This window comes from Asterias rubens, chromosome 12 (genome assembly GCF_902459465.1).
Source record: "Asterias rubens chromosome 12, eAstRub1.3, whole genome shotgun sequence".
Classification (NCBI taxonomy): Eukaryota; Metazoa; Echinodermata; class Asteroidea; order Forcipulatida; family Asteriidae; genus Asterias; species Asterias rubens.
Window position 1 is genome coordinate 1,753,402 of NC_047073.1, and position 15,546 is coordinate 1,768,947.

At 40.2% G+C, this 15,546-nt stretch overlaps 1 protein-coding gene across 1 annotated transcript; it reads right to left on the reverse strand.

The window, feature by feature from the left end:
- Positions 1–968: 968 nt before the first annotated feature.
- On the reverse strand, positions 969–15,379 carry LOC117298020 (tubulin polyglutamylase TTLL7-like). Its single transcript, XM_033781240.1, has 17 exons — positions 15,192–15,379; positions 13,483–14,021; positions 12,468–12,622; positions 11,725–11,782; positions 11,237–11,368; positions 10,313–10,471; positions 9,244–9,460; positions 8,605–8,769; positions 7,864–8,022; positions 7,072–7,260; positions 6,459–6,719; positions 5,594–5,671; positions 4,704–5,060; positions 4,147–4,281; positions 2,953–3,194; positions 2,077–2,256; positions 969–1,917 (listed from the first exon to the last, which is right to left on the reverse strand). The coding sequence occupies exons 3-17, from the start codon at positions 12,616–12,618 to the stop codon at positions 1,788–1,790; spliced, it is 2,613 nt and encodes an 870-aa protein (XP_033637131.1). The 5' UTR covers positions 12,619–12,622; positions 13,483–14,021; positions 15,192–15,379; the 3' UTR covers positions 969–1,787.
- Positions 15,380–15,546: the final 167 nt, after the last annotated feature.

Genomic DNA, 15,546 nt, shown 5'->3' on the forward strand with positions numbered 1-15,546 from the left:
TATGCTTTCAGATGCCTAATAAAAGGCTTCAGGCCTGCTGTATTTTATTATTTGAGTGAGAAGTTACTTCTTTCTCAAAAACTACGTTACTTCAGAGGGAGTAGTTTCTCACAATGTTTTATAATAGCAACAGCTCTCCATTTCTTGTACCAAGTAAGTTTTTCTGATCACAATTATTTTGAGTAGTTATCAATAGTGTCCAGTGCCTTTAAGGCCAAAGAAAACCTCTGGAGAAAGGACTGTATTTATATTTTCATGTACAAGGGAAGGCCCCTACAAAATAATTTGTAAAAGTTTTAATATTTTGTTAAACATGGCACTGGTATAGAATCATAACTGATGACAGTTATTAACTACAAATTGTATTTAAAAACAAAACTTTAACAAGAAACAGTGCTCAAACTCTCCCAAACTGCCCCCCCCCCCAAAACAAAAACAAAAAAAACAAAAAAAAATTAAAGATGACCAATTATAAATAAATGAATGAAATTCAACAAAGAGCATCATACAAAGTTTCTATTAATAAAAAAGAGTCAATTATTAATGTACAGTTGGTTACATTTATAGCTTTTGGTGAGTACTTTATTTGTCCTCCAATATATAATTATATTTTGGAAGAAAGACTCAAAAGTTATTAAAAATAATATCAAACTTCAAAATTTGCATTTAAATTTGTAAAAAAGAAATTTATAATAAAAAATGGTTTATTATAAATTAACATAAAGACTTAATATAATTCTAACCAAACGACACACACATAATCCACAGGCACATCTTGGAGTCAGAGCTGCTTAACCAGCTAAGCACAACAACATTATGCTTACCAGAATAAGGTCACCAGCCAAACTAAGATGTCACATGTACAATATGTGACTGGTTTCCTGCTCATTTCTGCTTAGCAGAAATTTGCTTTCAAAAGCAGCTCCATGAAATTGGGACCGTTATTAGAAATAATACTCTGATCTCTTATTGCCCTTACAAGTGCAAAGCTGCAGTCCTGTTATAGTTGTTATAGTTACTGTATCATGGCCTCTGTCGCCCCTGGTCTTGGCCTTGGTGCCCCTTCAAAAGTTTCCCATAGACTATGAGATTTTCCAATGCAAGTGCAATTTGTAACAAGTCTGTATGTAAATATCAAAATGCATTATTAGAAACTGCACTGTTCATCTATGATCAGGCAAACCCTACAAAAAATGGGGACATGTTCAGTTTTTTAATCGAGCGACCGTGAACTTCCCAAGCAGTTCCCTCTCAAAAGTTCATCCTCATTTCGACAAACCCAAGTACCATCACAAATAGTCTTCTTTCAAGGCACTGCATCGTGCTCTCATGAATTGTCCAAGGAAAAGCTAGTTGGCGAGCGAGAGGTGTGACATTCATTGGCTGATCTACAAAACCAAGTACCATCATAGTCTTCTTTCAAGGGACTTTCATCGTGTTCTCATGAATTGTTCAAGGAAAGGCCAGGGTAAAGGCGTTGGACAATCATTGGCTGATCTACAAAACCAAGTACCATCATTAGTAGTCTTCTTTCATGGCACTGCATCATGCTCTCATGAATTGTTCACGGAAAAGCTAGGGTAAAGACGTGACATTCGTTGGCTGAGTACTCTTACTGGTAGTCTTCTTTTAAGGCACTACATCGTGCTCTCATGAATTGTCCAAGGTAAAGCTAGGACAATGGCGTGACATTTGTTGGCTGATCGGCGTCAACAGTTCAAATCCTCAGCGCTAAAAAACTGAGAACTCTTACTGGTAGTCTTCTTTCAAGGCCCTACATCGTGCTCTCATGAATTGTCCAAGGTAAAGCTAGGGTAGAGGCGTGACATCCGTTGGCTGATCGGCGTCATGACCGTGGGACTACTGGAGCTATTCCATGTGCTCATCCTTAGGCTGGATGGTCTCAGCTGGACAGGCCTGAACGGAATAAGGAAGAACATTTGTAATAAAAATTGATGATCACAAAATATTTACGGAAAACTCATTATGAAGAATCGAGTCCAAACTTCAACTTTATTTGTTAATATTACAACTGACTTATGAAACTCAATGTTAAAATGACAACAGCTAGCTGACCTTTGCGCTGATCCATCACCCATGGCAACGGTGGGTGCAGTTTGACCTTTGGCCTCTGCAGCAAACTGATAGACAATGAGTAGACAGTCTCGACAGAGCTGGACGATACGACGGCTGCAACTCATCTCGGTACTAGAGATCACATCTGAGCTCTTGCTGAAGATCATCTCCCAGGAATTTCTATGTAGAGAAAAATACAAATAAACAAACATTTAACCACTTCACACAGATTCCTAAAAAAATGTTTGTGCCCATACGTTATATTATTTTTCAGAACCTTTTGGAGTGTCCAGAGTGCGTGTCGTGGCTTGGCGGTTAAGAGTACCGGACTCAAACTCTGGTGTTTCTGATTAGCAGTGTGTGCATGGTGTGGGTTCAAGTCCCAGTCGTGACACCTATGTCCTTAAGCAAGATACTTAACCATGATGCTATGTCCTTCGGATCCGGGACGTAAAGCCATTGGTCCTATGTGTTGTGTAACGCAGGTAAAAGAACCCAGTGCACTTATTGAAAAGAGAAGGGGTTCGCCTGGTGTTTCTGGTTGGATTGGCTGCATATTGCGCCACAGCACCTTAAAAACCATTACATGTTAAAGCTGGGGTCTCATAAATCAGACGTAGTCCCACATCTTGCAGAAAAATACTGGATGTGCGCTTAGAAACAACCGTATAAAGCGCCTAATAAAGGTTGTGTATTATTGTTATTATTAAGGTACAAAGTATATTACGATAGGTGCATCATACGAATGCAAAAGCAAAGTGAATTTTATCATATCACCTTAGTGCCCATACATTGTGTAGTGCAATTGTCTGCAACCCTTTGAGCTTAGTAAAAAACTAAATAGATTATCCAGGAAAATTACTTTGCAAAACTTACCCTGTGCTTGAGAAGCAGTTCCACAATCCCTGACCATGACTCCAAAGAAGTCTGTTGAAGACTCGCGTGAAGATCCGATACAATCTGAGATTATCAACGTCATTGGAACGCCAAGTCCGCTGCAGAAGAGCCCTCACGTTAGACCTGACAATGTCGATGACTTTACGTCTCTTGATGGAGTCCAACTTCACCAGCCAGTAGGATGCTATCCGAGGCTTGTGGAACTTCCAGTTTTCATGTATCTAAATAAAAAGGGACAAAGACATTTGTTTGAACCCCTTGCAATGATGGCGTGTCATGGCCTATTGGTAAAGAGCACCAGGATCTGGTGTTTCTGATCAGCAGAGTGTGGGTTCGAGTCCCAGTCGTGACACCTGTGTGTCCTTAAGCAAGACACTTAAGCACGATGATTCGTCCTTTAAGTGGATTTGGCAAGAGGGCCACTCTAAAGCAGCCTAGTTGCCATGGCCAGTGCTTCGTATCAAAACCTCTCCTTACTAACCCTTCGAAGGGGTAGCACTGAAATTCAACGCTGTATGACTAACCAAAACTGACTGCTTTGTGTGCAGGATTGTCAAAAACATTCGGGCGCCTTTATGGCGCTCGTCTGGCACTAAGGCCGGATACGAATTGGCGGCTACGGCCTTGGCTACGGCCAGATTGCCGCGTCATTATGCATTGAAGTATAGGACGCCCGTAGCAACACCCCTGGCAACGGTCATAGCCACAGCCGCAGCCACCAATTCGGACACGGCTTAAGTATGCGAATGTAAAAATGCACGTAATTTTATGCAATGTTTTATGTGTTCACCCTAAACTGCATACAGTTGGACGTATCACCTGATCAAAAAAGAAGGGGACCAGTTGCTCAATGTCTTGATGCGTCTTTTGACAGTGCGTTCCTGCGTCGTCTGTTACACAGAGTGGATCAACCACAGAACTAATTCAAATATCCAATATATTTTGATATTTCAAAGTCACACTTCAAGGGTGTTACAATCAAGCAAGGCATTCTCGAAAAGCAAGAAAAATGACACGGTGAGAAAGATTCAAACAACTGAGTCATTAAAAGTCCCTTGAAAATCTGAAGCGAGTCAGCTTGATGAATATGTATAGGTGAGACGCGTTCCACAGCGAATGAGGTTGACACTTATGCAAGGTTGCTGCCAATTTAGACCCTGCAGCTAGCCCTACCTGTGATAAGACCCATTCTGCCTCTTCATCCGTCTTCCCAGGGAATTTGATTCTCATGTCGTTCAAAGCGTTGAATGTCCTCTTCATTGTCTCTTCCTCTCTCTCTTTAGCCGCAGCGGTTGCCAACGCATCATCCTTAAGAAAAAACAACCAAATTAAAGTTCACAAACGTAGTTGACTTTTGTGGTTCCTACTTGAATATACACCCACCCAACACTTTTCTGTATTTAGCAAGTTTTTGTGCTTACAGGCTTTATGAAATAGGAACCTGACATGATGCATGCAAGGCTTACCTTGGTGTGACAGGTCTTTTTCTTCAGATGCGCCACACATCTGGAACTCTCTACCACTTAATCTTAGATCTTGTCTTTGTACCACAAAATTTGAATCTCTTCTCAAATCTGATTTTACGTCACAGGTTTTCAAGTCCTAGTTTTGTTTTGTCTGTTTTGTTTTGTTTTGTTTTTGGTTTTACTGCGCCTTGAACACACAGAAGGGTGAACATGTGCACCTTACAAGTTTTTCTTATTGTAATTATTTATTATTATAACATGTACCATGGCTTGATTGAGGCTCATTCCGGACAGCTTCCTTCCAATAGATGACATCGGTCTGGTCAGAGACCGTGACCTGACGCCAGCGGTTGTCGCTCCGCCTCCCTTCACTGCCGACTGGGGTCGCGACTTTGGTCCCTTAGCTGATTGAGGGCGCTGTTTAAGCATCGGTGTAGCCTGCATGGCGCGGGTGAGCGAGCGCGAGGGCCTCGGGAGATGGTTGTTCATGGTGGAGTTGTTACTGCTGATGGATTCTTGAGTGGAGTCCGGGAGAGAGAGCTCGCAAGACATGCTCTCGTCGTATTCTTCCTCTTCGTCTTCCGGGACTTGATCGGAGATGCTTGGCATGCAAGAAAGTGGCTGTAGTGACGGGAAAATAGATTGCAATGATTAAAAAGCAAATTGATACCTTACATTGATGATCTTTTCGATAAGTGCACTGGGTTCTTTTACGTGCGTTATATAACACACAGGACCAACAGCTTTAAGTCCCATCCAAAGGACGAAGCATCGTGCTTATGTGTCTTGCTTTAGGACATTGGTGTCACGACTGGGACCCGAACCAACACTTTGCTGATCAAAAACACCAGAGCTTGAGTCCAGTGCTCTTTACTGCTAGGCTATATACGCCACATGTGGCTACAGTCTGCCCTTGGTTTTTGAGTCAAACCGCATGTTAAGGATAGTGAGCGTCTAATTGCGCAAGCATTAGCAAGCATTGCCTTAAAAGTGCACTCAACAGTCATTCATGAGGACTCCTAAATTCATGCAAGCAAGAGTTATCATGTGATGGGTCAAATCAACATCAATTTCTTTTAATGAAACTTGGTCCATGCAATTTTTTTATTTTGAATGAAATCATTCGTCAAATCTACACGCTGCTCTCTAGTTACCTTTGGTCCTCTAGCTGCCATTCCCTGGTGCCCTGCCGACGTATCAAACTGCTGTAACATATCAAGAATATCTTCCTCCTATAATTAACAACAACAACTTTGTATGAGAATCTGGCTACTTGAGTCACAATCACTGATTTTGTCACACTTCGAGGCTCATGAATGACGCCAAAGAGTGGACGAGAGGTTGTGTCAACATTCTGGCGTCAGAGGCTGGTTCCAAATGGTCGACCAAAGTAGTCAACCAATAAGCCTTTTTGAGGTATGGTGGACACAATACTATGACAATATTTGGTGAGGGTAAATTTGTCTATATACACCCAAACCAAACAGTGCACTCCGTCGCCATACCTCAAAAGGCTAACCATCCTCGGTTCGAGTTAAATGGTCAACCTTTAGTTAACCATGGTGCACACTGAAACTTGCTGCTTATCTCCACCCAGGGGTAAATGGGTACCTGTGAGGGCAGAGATGGTTCTTGTGATTGGTTTAGCCGAGTAGCGCATATACATTGTGCACAGGATGTATACTCCCCAGGGAGCTGAGATGGTTTAAGGAATGATTTAAGGCCCAGTGACCAGGGGTGGATTTCACAAAGGTAGTCCTAACTTAGGACTAGTCCTAGGCAATGCTAAGAGATAGGACCAGTCCTAAGTTAGGATGAGTTACTGGTCCTAACTTAGGACTAGTCCTATCTCTTAGCATTGCCTAGGACTAGTCCTAAGTTAGGACTACCTTTTTGAAATCCACCCCAGGGGTAATAATGTCGGATGCGCTTTGAGACACCCCTTGGGCATGAAAAACAATATATAAAAACGGGTTATTATTATTATTATTATAATTATTATTATTAGTCTCTACTCACCCTAAGACTATTGTTATAGGCCTGAGAAGCATCTCTCTGCAGAGCAGCCGCCCTCCCTGACAGGAACAACTGGAAGGCATCGGTCAGTAGAGTGTAATATCCGTCCTGACTCATCTTATCTTGAGGAGGATAGATCCTACGGAAGGAACCCATGTTGCGATTCTCGTAGTCCTCCCTTGCGTTGTCTCGCCGAACCTGGACTAATTTTTCTTTGAGTTCCTGTTTCCTCTTCTCGATGGCTGCCTTCTGTTTCTCATTGTCCTAAAAAAGAAAAAGGATTTGTTTTTTGTTGAAATAATACTCTTTTGCCCCAGATGCAATTAGTGCATCTCTTAAATACTTCATTTTATCACTCGCTGATAAAATACATTATTCAATGGACACCCGCAACCGTTGCCACCGTGGGTAGTTTGGCCATGTTGGGTAGGCTTTCCCGTTGGTCTTTTTATGACCTTGCACATATTTCTCCGGGGCTTTTCTGGGCAGGGCACCCTTCATCAACCAATCAAGTGCAGTTACGTAAAACAACAGCGTCGACACGCTACATTTGTGCGGGAACCTCACTTTGATTCAGCTTCCAACCAAGTCAACACTATTCAATTAATCTTCTTACCGGGAGCTCAACGGATGATCTCTTTGCGGGTCTAAGGAGACGTTTCTGTGCCTCGGCTTTCTGAGCTGCTAATCCTTTCCTCTTATCGGACTGCTTCATGTTCAGGAGTTTGAACGTATCCGTCAGGACGCCATGCTTTATATCAAAGTCGATTTTCTCATCTGTGCCAAAACTTGGAGCTCGATTAATCTGAAAATGCAACAATCAATCAATCAATCAATCGTTAAATTTATAAGACGTAATCGAACAGTAGTTGCTCATAGCGCGAGACAGTAAGCTATTTCGAAAAAAGTTAAATTTAAGCAAGGTTTTGAAATTGGCTAATGAAGTAGATTGCCTGATGTTCTGAGGAAGATGATTCCACATCCTTGGTGCTGCGATAGAAAAGGCACGATCCCTTGAATGCGAAAAATTGAAGTTTGGGAACAAGAACGCAGATTTCTGACAGGTTCATTGATAGACAAATATGAATTGTGAAGAGTCCGGCTTGAGACAATACATTAACTATAATTGCTTCTCTCCAACCAGGGGTAAATGGGTACCTGTTAAGGCACAGATGGTTCTTGTGATTGATTTAGACAATAGTGCATATTTGTTGCACAGGCTGTATACTCCCCAGGGAGCCGAGATGGTTTAAGGAATGGAATAAATGGCCCAGTGACTAGGGGTAATAATGTCAGAAGCCCTTTCAAGCACCCTTCGGGTGTGTAAAGCGCTATATAAAAAAGATTAACAATATCATTATGATTATGTCCATAAAGGTCTATGAATGAGCTAATATTCTGTACATACCTCTATAAGCCATGGTTTGAGTTTCCGATCCAGCATGATATCAAATCCCAAGATCTCAAAGCAGCAACTGTCGCTCCCTGACGACTGACCGGGACGACACATCCGATAAGAATGAAGTACATGAGGCTCAGCTACAATCATCGTCTTAATAATTACATCCTGTGTGGTTAAATTCAAAGTTGAATCTTTAAATATAATCATTTTATCACTCGCGGATAAAACACATTATTCAATGGTTACTCACAACCGTTGTGTTGCCACCTTTTTGTCATGTTTGGTGGGCTTTTCAAATCATGTCCAGTTGGTCTGTTTGTGACCTCAACATTTCCCAGGTCGATTCCCAAGTCGTTTCATTCAATATAAGATTTGAACTGCCTCTAGCCACCGGGCTAGCTTGGTGGTCTGGTGGCAAGACATCTGCTATGCTGAGCATTGCAAAAGGTCATAGATTTGCATCCCATCTGAGTGATATGCCTGTGGAGTTAAAGTGGGTAGCCCACAGTTTTATCTAGTATAATCAATTGGTCCATTTACCGATAACATAAGGGTAGCTTAAAGGCCCAGTCACACAGGCCCTGATAACGAGACCGGAGAAAGATAAAATTCACGTCCTTGATTGGTTGAATGAGCGTGGGCGTATTCTGCGTGGAGCAATTCAACCAATCGAGGGCGTGCATTTTTATTGTTCTCATTTTCGTTTTCGGGGCCTGTGTGACCGGGCCTATTAGGGTGACTACTCACAGCGATCTTTTTCCACATGAGCGTGACATCGTAGTCGTTCTTTCTAAGGTAGTCATTCAAAAACTTGATAGAGCGTTTACTTCCTGTGTTGACGTCAGCGCTCCTCTCAAAGTTACCGCTTTTCTTGTTGATGGAGTAATTAGTCAGGTGCATGTACAGCTGATCCTGATGGCAGTGAGAAATGAAGTGGTGGAAGGATATATGTACGGGGTATCGATTTTATAGTGCCGCTTATTGTGAGGACATTTTTGTGCTTATTGTTGCTGAAAAAGTGTTATTCATAGCAATTAGGAAATTTTGATGGTGCATATGCAGCAGTGTTGCATTTCTCATACTCATTTTTGAGCATCAATCCAGGGGTAGATTTCACACTAGCCTTATTAACTCGGACGTCCTAACTTAGGACTAGCCTTAAGTTGTTAGAATTATTACTGCTTTTCTGAATTGCCTTATATACTTATTTATCATATACCTAAATTTTCACGGCTTACATAATCATGGTAACAATGATATCTTTCTATCTTAATGTTGACGATTTCTTTTTGTGCAGCAGAGTTGCTTACACATGCGATTTTTAAATGTATATTGCAGATATTGGAGGTGAGGTGTTTCTTGTAACAGAATGTAGTTTTTTCTTACCACATTGCTATCGTTGGGGTTGCAATATTTCTCTGTGCTCATTCGTACTAGTCCGTCGTTGAATAGAAATATCCTGAGTGGATCACATGAAGTGATCAGGACATACACCCTCAGATCAAACTTATACCCCTCCAAGAGGAATGGTTTATCCAAATACTCCTGCACTATGGTGAGTTCAGTGGGTGGGATGCGCTCTCCATTCCTATAGAGGGAGATCCTGAAAAGAGAAAAGGGTGAGGGGATTTCCAAGTTGCTAAAATAAAAATACTTTGGCCACAAAACAAGTACATGTATGCAAGAGACTATCCTTTTCGTAATGAGTGTGACATTACGCCTTTTCACACTCTCGACCTTCTATCCGTGTCGAACCTTATCCGGTTAGGCTCCGTGTTGGCTCGGTAAAATTTCAACATGGATACAAACAGCTTCGCTTTCACACTAGCTCTGCAGGAAATCAGCTTTTTGGTTACACATGTAACTTTCAATCCGTATATTCTGGGACCGTTTAACACTGCAAAATCTTACACGGATCGAAGCAGGACGCGGCTACTTTTTATGTACGCAGCACCTTTTGTACGCACTGGACAACTGTAGTGTGCGCGGATGGTGCCACGCACACTCAATACGGATAGATAATTAACCCGGAGGTGTTCACACTAAGGCTTTCTATCCGTGTTGGAATCTTCGACACGGATAGAGATTTATCAACCCACCTCCTGGGCAGGGTTGGTTTCGACACGGATAAAGTGCCATCCGGATCGACACTGTGTTGAAAAGTTGTAGTGTGAAAAGGTCAGTGCACATTATCGGGATCGTATCCGTGTCCAACACAGAGATTTTTTGTAGTGTGAAAAGGCCTATAGTTCCATGTTAAAGCTACGCCGACTTCACACAAGGAGTTGCATTGAGCCAACTTTTCTCTGATGACTTACACAAGAAAGTTTAATTTTTTGGACTTGGCTTTTGCATTTGTTCCTCAATGACATTGAGCTTTACTGGCCCGACACTAAAATCACTGGGCCCAATGGTTACGTGGAAATTGACGCCCTGTTAAATACATGTATCCTACCCGTTGCCCATGGAGCCATTCGATGGCTTGACGATAAATGTCCGATGTTTCTTGCGTTTCTTGAGATCCAAAAAGTAATTCTGGAAGGTGTTGTACTCAGATGGGAAGATCCAGGTCTTTGGAACGAAGTTGTACTCCTCTGGATGGGCTCGGACCATTCTAATAAAACAATCAAACAAATATTATATAAGGCTTGTGGCCTGTTTTACTAACATTTAGCCTTCATTTTAACTCTAATAATAATTCTTACACAGCGCAGTTCACAATAACCGTATCAATGCGCTTTACATTAGCGCCCTGGTCATAGGGCCAATAACATCCCTTTCAATGTTTCTCAGCTCCCTTGGGAGTATACTACATGTATAAACCGTGTTTCCTCAAAAAGATCAACTTTTTCTGACCATTAGTGTGGACAGACACAATGTGTAACAAATCAAGTTATTTTGGGTATCAGCAAACAGTGCAATTGCACTTAACCGAGTTCAACTTGTCACCATTATTGACTACCATAGTGTCTCACCACAAAGGGCTTTTTGGATCAAAATTCATACAATCAATCATGGATTGAGGGTTTTCGTGGACTTTGGACTTGGAGCATTGACGTGGGAATATTAGTCTAACATAAATGTAATGTTGATATAAACCCTGTGTAAACATGCTTCAGAATATCATTAATACTAAATTTCACCAATAAAGCTCTTCAGGTTTCCCTGTTCAAATTTCTACACAATACTGAATGGTGGGCCTTTAACTATTACACCATTTAACACCATGTGAGCTCGTGAAGGCTGCAGACTTCATGGCCTAATGTCATAGCTGCTTTTAAAGCGAAAGATATTGCTTATTAAAATTGTCTGCTAAGCAGATATGAGCAGGATATCAAATTTCACCGCGGAGTGAGTTCTGAGTTGGTCTCCAACTTACTTTGACATATTCCTTGCAAGAGAATCTTTCCTGCATATTTCACCCATACCAGGAAAGTGGTTGACCCTCTGGTATGACTTGAGTTCAGAAATTTTCTCTGATGGGGGCGCTGTGTCACTCCAGTACAAAAAGCTGGGGGAAAAAATGAAATTTATGAGCACAGAATTAAACAACCAAAATAAATTATGACTGCAATCCAGGCAGGGAATTTCATCTTTGAGGCGACACTTCCAACAGGTACAATGTATTTTCACTTTTTGGAAAAATCATAACGTCTATGGAAAACTTTTGAAGGGGCATCAAGGCAAAGACCAGGGCAACATGACATGGTCTCTGTCAAGGGCCTTTTTATGAGGAAAAAAATAATAATTTCTATAGAAACTTTACAAATGATACCATGGCAAAAGCATTTTCCACAGTGCACCAACGGCAATTGGTTTGTGAACTATGGGTTATTTGCAAAAAGTATTATAAACTATTAATCCTACCAGTTTGGATCATCTTCTTTTGTTGAATGAACTCCATATTTCTGAGCAACCATACGTACTAAAAATAGAAAACAAGAACGATAAGACAGTAACATTAAAATAATTCTTTGAACTAAAACAGAAAAACTGGGCAGGAAGACTGCTATGGCAGGGCTGTGGTAACATGTGTAATTAATAAGGAGGAAAGTGTTCATTGATCAATCAGGCAGGATCGAATCCAAATTTACCAAATATACTCAGTCTACAGTGTCGAAGCCGTGAGGCCATGAAATGGAAACCGGCGCAGTAAGCACAAAAATGGCCATTAACGGCACTGGACACTATTAGTAACTACTCAAAATAAGTGTAAGCATAACAAATTACTTGGTAACGAGCAATGGAGAGCTGTACATTGTGAAACACGGCTCCCTCTGAAGTAACGTAGTTTTTGAGAAAGAAGTAATTTCTCAGTTAAATGTTTGAATTGATTTTGACACCTCACGCGTGAGGTCTCAAAATCAAACATGAAAGCAAACTACTTCATGTGACAAGGGTGTTTTTCCTCCTATTGTTATCTCGCAACTTCAACAACCAATTGAGTTTAAATTTTCACATGTTTGTTTTGTAATGTTAAAATACACCAAGTGAGAAGGCTGGCCTTTGACAATCACCAAAGGTGTCCAGTGCCTTTAAGCAATTGCTATAAAACTGAGCCCTGTAGATAAAACACTACAACAAACTAGCCATGATAGAAGGTGACTCACCAACTTCATATTTTGTTGGCAAGACATTGATTCCTACAGGTGTTCTTTTCTTCTTCTTCTTGGGTTGAACCAATGTCTTAAGTCTCTCCTCATCCTCATCCTGTCCACCTCCATCTGATGATGCCTTCTTGGCAGATGAGGAACCACTCATTTTCCTTCAGAAAAAAACAACACAGTGAAAAAGTATTTTAACTAGACACTCTCAAATAATTGTTAGCTTAAAAACTTACTTGGTAACAAGCAACTAAGTCTTTTTGAGGTACGTTGCCGTGGACACTTAAGTAGTGCACTGTTTGGTTTGGGTATATTTTATACAGACAAATCTACAAACTTGTAAATAATTTAGTTGAAATTCCTTTCAAGACTTTGCACAACATTCCACTCGACCCTCCAGAAAACACAATCTTCAATTCCATCAACTTCGTCACTCAACCAAAATCTACGGCAGCAGTTTTTTTCCGGCCACCATCAAGGACTGATAGTGTGATTTCCAGCAACTCATTAGACATCTTCAAAGACACCCTCGCTAAGCACTTCAAAAATTAAGCCATCCCATCCATACAATGCACAAAGCTGGTGTGATGTGTCTATAGAATTTCGTTTTGCGATATGAGGGTTAAAAATAAAAATCTCTAAAAATATTAGAAAATGATATAAGGCACATGGCTTCTTTAAACCTCTGTATTTTTTTTCAGAATGCTCTGCAGCAAAATACAGATACTCTACTCCTAGAACTATATCAGTTTCATTTCACTATTGTCTCCCGTAACCGATAGCGGAACAAAACCGAAATAGTTCTAGAAGCACAGATACCCAAACCAAATAGTCTCATAGTGCTGTGTCCACCATACATGTGTCTAAAAATGGCTTATGCAGAGCTGTTGAGAGATGTTAGCGCAAACCAAATATATATATTGATTACCTCCCCATGCAATGCCTCAAACATGTCAAATCCCATGTTTTATAAACACATTAAATAAACAAATGAATAAATAGGACACCACATCAAACTCACCTTTTTTAAAGCTTCCCCTGTTGTGGTAATATCCAAACACAGAGCTGTGAGTTCAGAACTGGCGGAGGACCCATATTCACTAGATACCAGAGTTATAAGGTTCCATTCACAAATACCTTAAATCTAGGTTCACTGTGACTGATCACTATCGACCCATCGGAATTTCTGCTCATTCAAAAAATAATTCCATGTTTTGGCATCTGTACAGTCGTTGCTCTAGTCAATAGCAGTTAGTTCTCTTGATTGGCCAATTTATCGCTTAGCAACCCTTTAACTACTCAGTGGTTTCCAGGGATGGCTGTAGACTTAAGCTGCACAGTGAGTGCTTTGGCGGAAGGTCGGTAAATCGTGAGGGTTTATTATCACTGCAAATATACTTTATAGACGTAGGAGAATGGCAGCGCAAACGGTTTTCTGTGGAGCATCCGTCGAAGAGGTAGCTAAATGTTTTCTGCTCACTGTTTGGCTGGGTTGGATCTTGAGCCTTTTATATCCATGGTCTGGCAATAACGATCTATCCACAGAATGTCATCATGGCCCTGCAACATGAATAAGTCAATGAAAAAAATTTGGCGTAAAACATCAACCTGAACAAAAAATTATTGCAATTGCTTCAAAAGCGTAATAAATACTTGGTGTGACTATATTGACTTTAAAGCACCAAATGCGAAGCAATTCTTGTGATAAATAGTTCACATTAAAGCCTTTGGACCCTTTCGGTACAGAAAAAAAATTTGTGAAGATCACAGATTCACATACAGGTCTAATAATGATGATAGTTGAAAACGTCCCTTGTAATATTTCTGTCTGAAATGTAATATTTGACGAGAAATAAATAATTTAACTTCCCAATTGGAGTTTATCGCTATGAGCACTTTATTAATTTTTATTTTGCCATCAAATGCAAAATTTATAATCGTTTTTTTCTTCACTAAATTCTCTCGTGACCCAGATGGCCGAATGATTTTGTTAGCAAAACCAATTCTGTAATGTTCCTTCTGTAATAATTCAATTTAAAAAAAAATTACAAACTATATAAACACCAAAGAATATTTAGTTTCGAACAAATAATTTTAAAACATTTCCGCTAAAAAATACAAGCAACCAATTGATTTTACTTGATATTTGAAAATAAGATTAGATAATTAAAACTATTATAGTATATTACTGTTAAGCGGTATATTTAATTGTTTACTTGGAAGTTGGTTGGATAAACCATGGAGGAATAAATATAAACAAACAATTTTTTAAAATACAAAATTTTAAATAATGCTTTTTAAAACACACCGCAAATTGAAGTGGTCGTTATGACTACAAAAACTGGTGACTAAAAAAATGCAATCAAAACTTAAAACAATTTGTAAAGATTCCCAGTTACTGGGTCTACCTCTCCCATCTCACACAGTCACAGGTCAGAGCAGAGTCAATGTTAATTGTTATGTTCCTGCCTTATCTTACTGTCAACAATAACATTTGACTTTGTTTTTTTGGGGGTGAGATCGTGAAATGAATACCAGTATGACTATAGTATCACTATCAGACTATGAGTAATGAGTAAATTTTGTAATCCTGCACAACGTGACTACCTCCATGTTTGTAAAGACTACAACAAATCTGAGTCGTGCCCCAATCTTCAAAATAGTACCCAACAAAACGCAACAGCACAGAAAATAATATAAAAACTTGTAAAGCATGTAAAGCAAACTTACTCAACTGTCGTAAAATCAAGTTTATTTTTTTATGACGATCTAGAAAAGCTAAGTTCCCAGCAGGAAGTTTGTCCCTCACACAATTTCCAGTCAACTTCCCGATCCATAGATAATCAACAGTCACGCCAACAGGGGAAAAAAGAGACGACATTGGAATGTAAATACACGAACAATGGCTGATAATTCCCTTCCGCTTCGGAGCACAAACTCAAACGCCGGTGATCAAGCACCGGTAAAAAAAATATATCACGTGACTTCCCCATAGCTACAAAACAGGTGATTTTCGGTTTATAGTTACTAGACTGGTGCCTTACTTTTCAAGGGTAGCGTGTACACAACCGTGGCAATGAGGTTG

What these genes read in the sequence shown, in the direction of transcription:
- LOC117298020 (XM_033781240.1), bottom strand. Translation starts at nt 12,618, where the DNA reads ATGAGTGGTTCCTCATCTGCCAAGAAGGCATCATCAGATGGAGGTGGA. An exon ending in TCATGTGGAAAAAGATCGCT is followed by an intron (nt 8,023 to 8,604) that starts GTGAGTAGTCAC and finishes TTAACCACACAG; the next exon opens with GATGTAATTATTAAGACGAT. An exon ending in GGTGATGGATCAGCGCAAAG is followed by an intron (nt 1,918 to 2,076) that starts GTCAGCTAGCTG and finishes TATTCCGTTCAG; the next exon opens with GCCTGTCCAGCTGAGACCAT.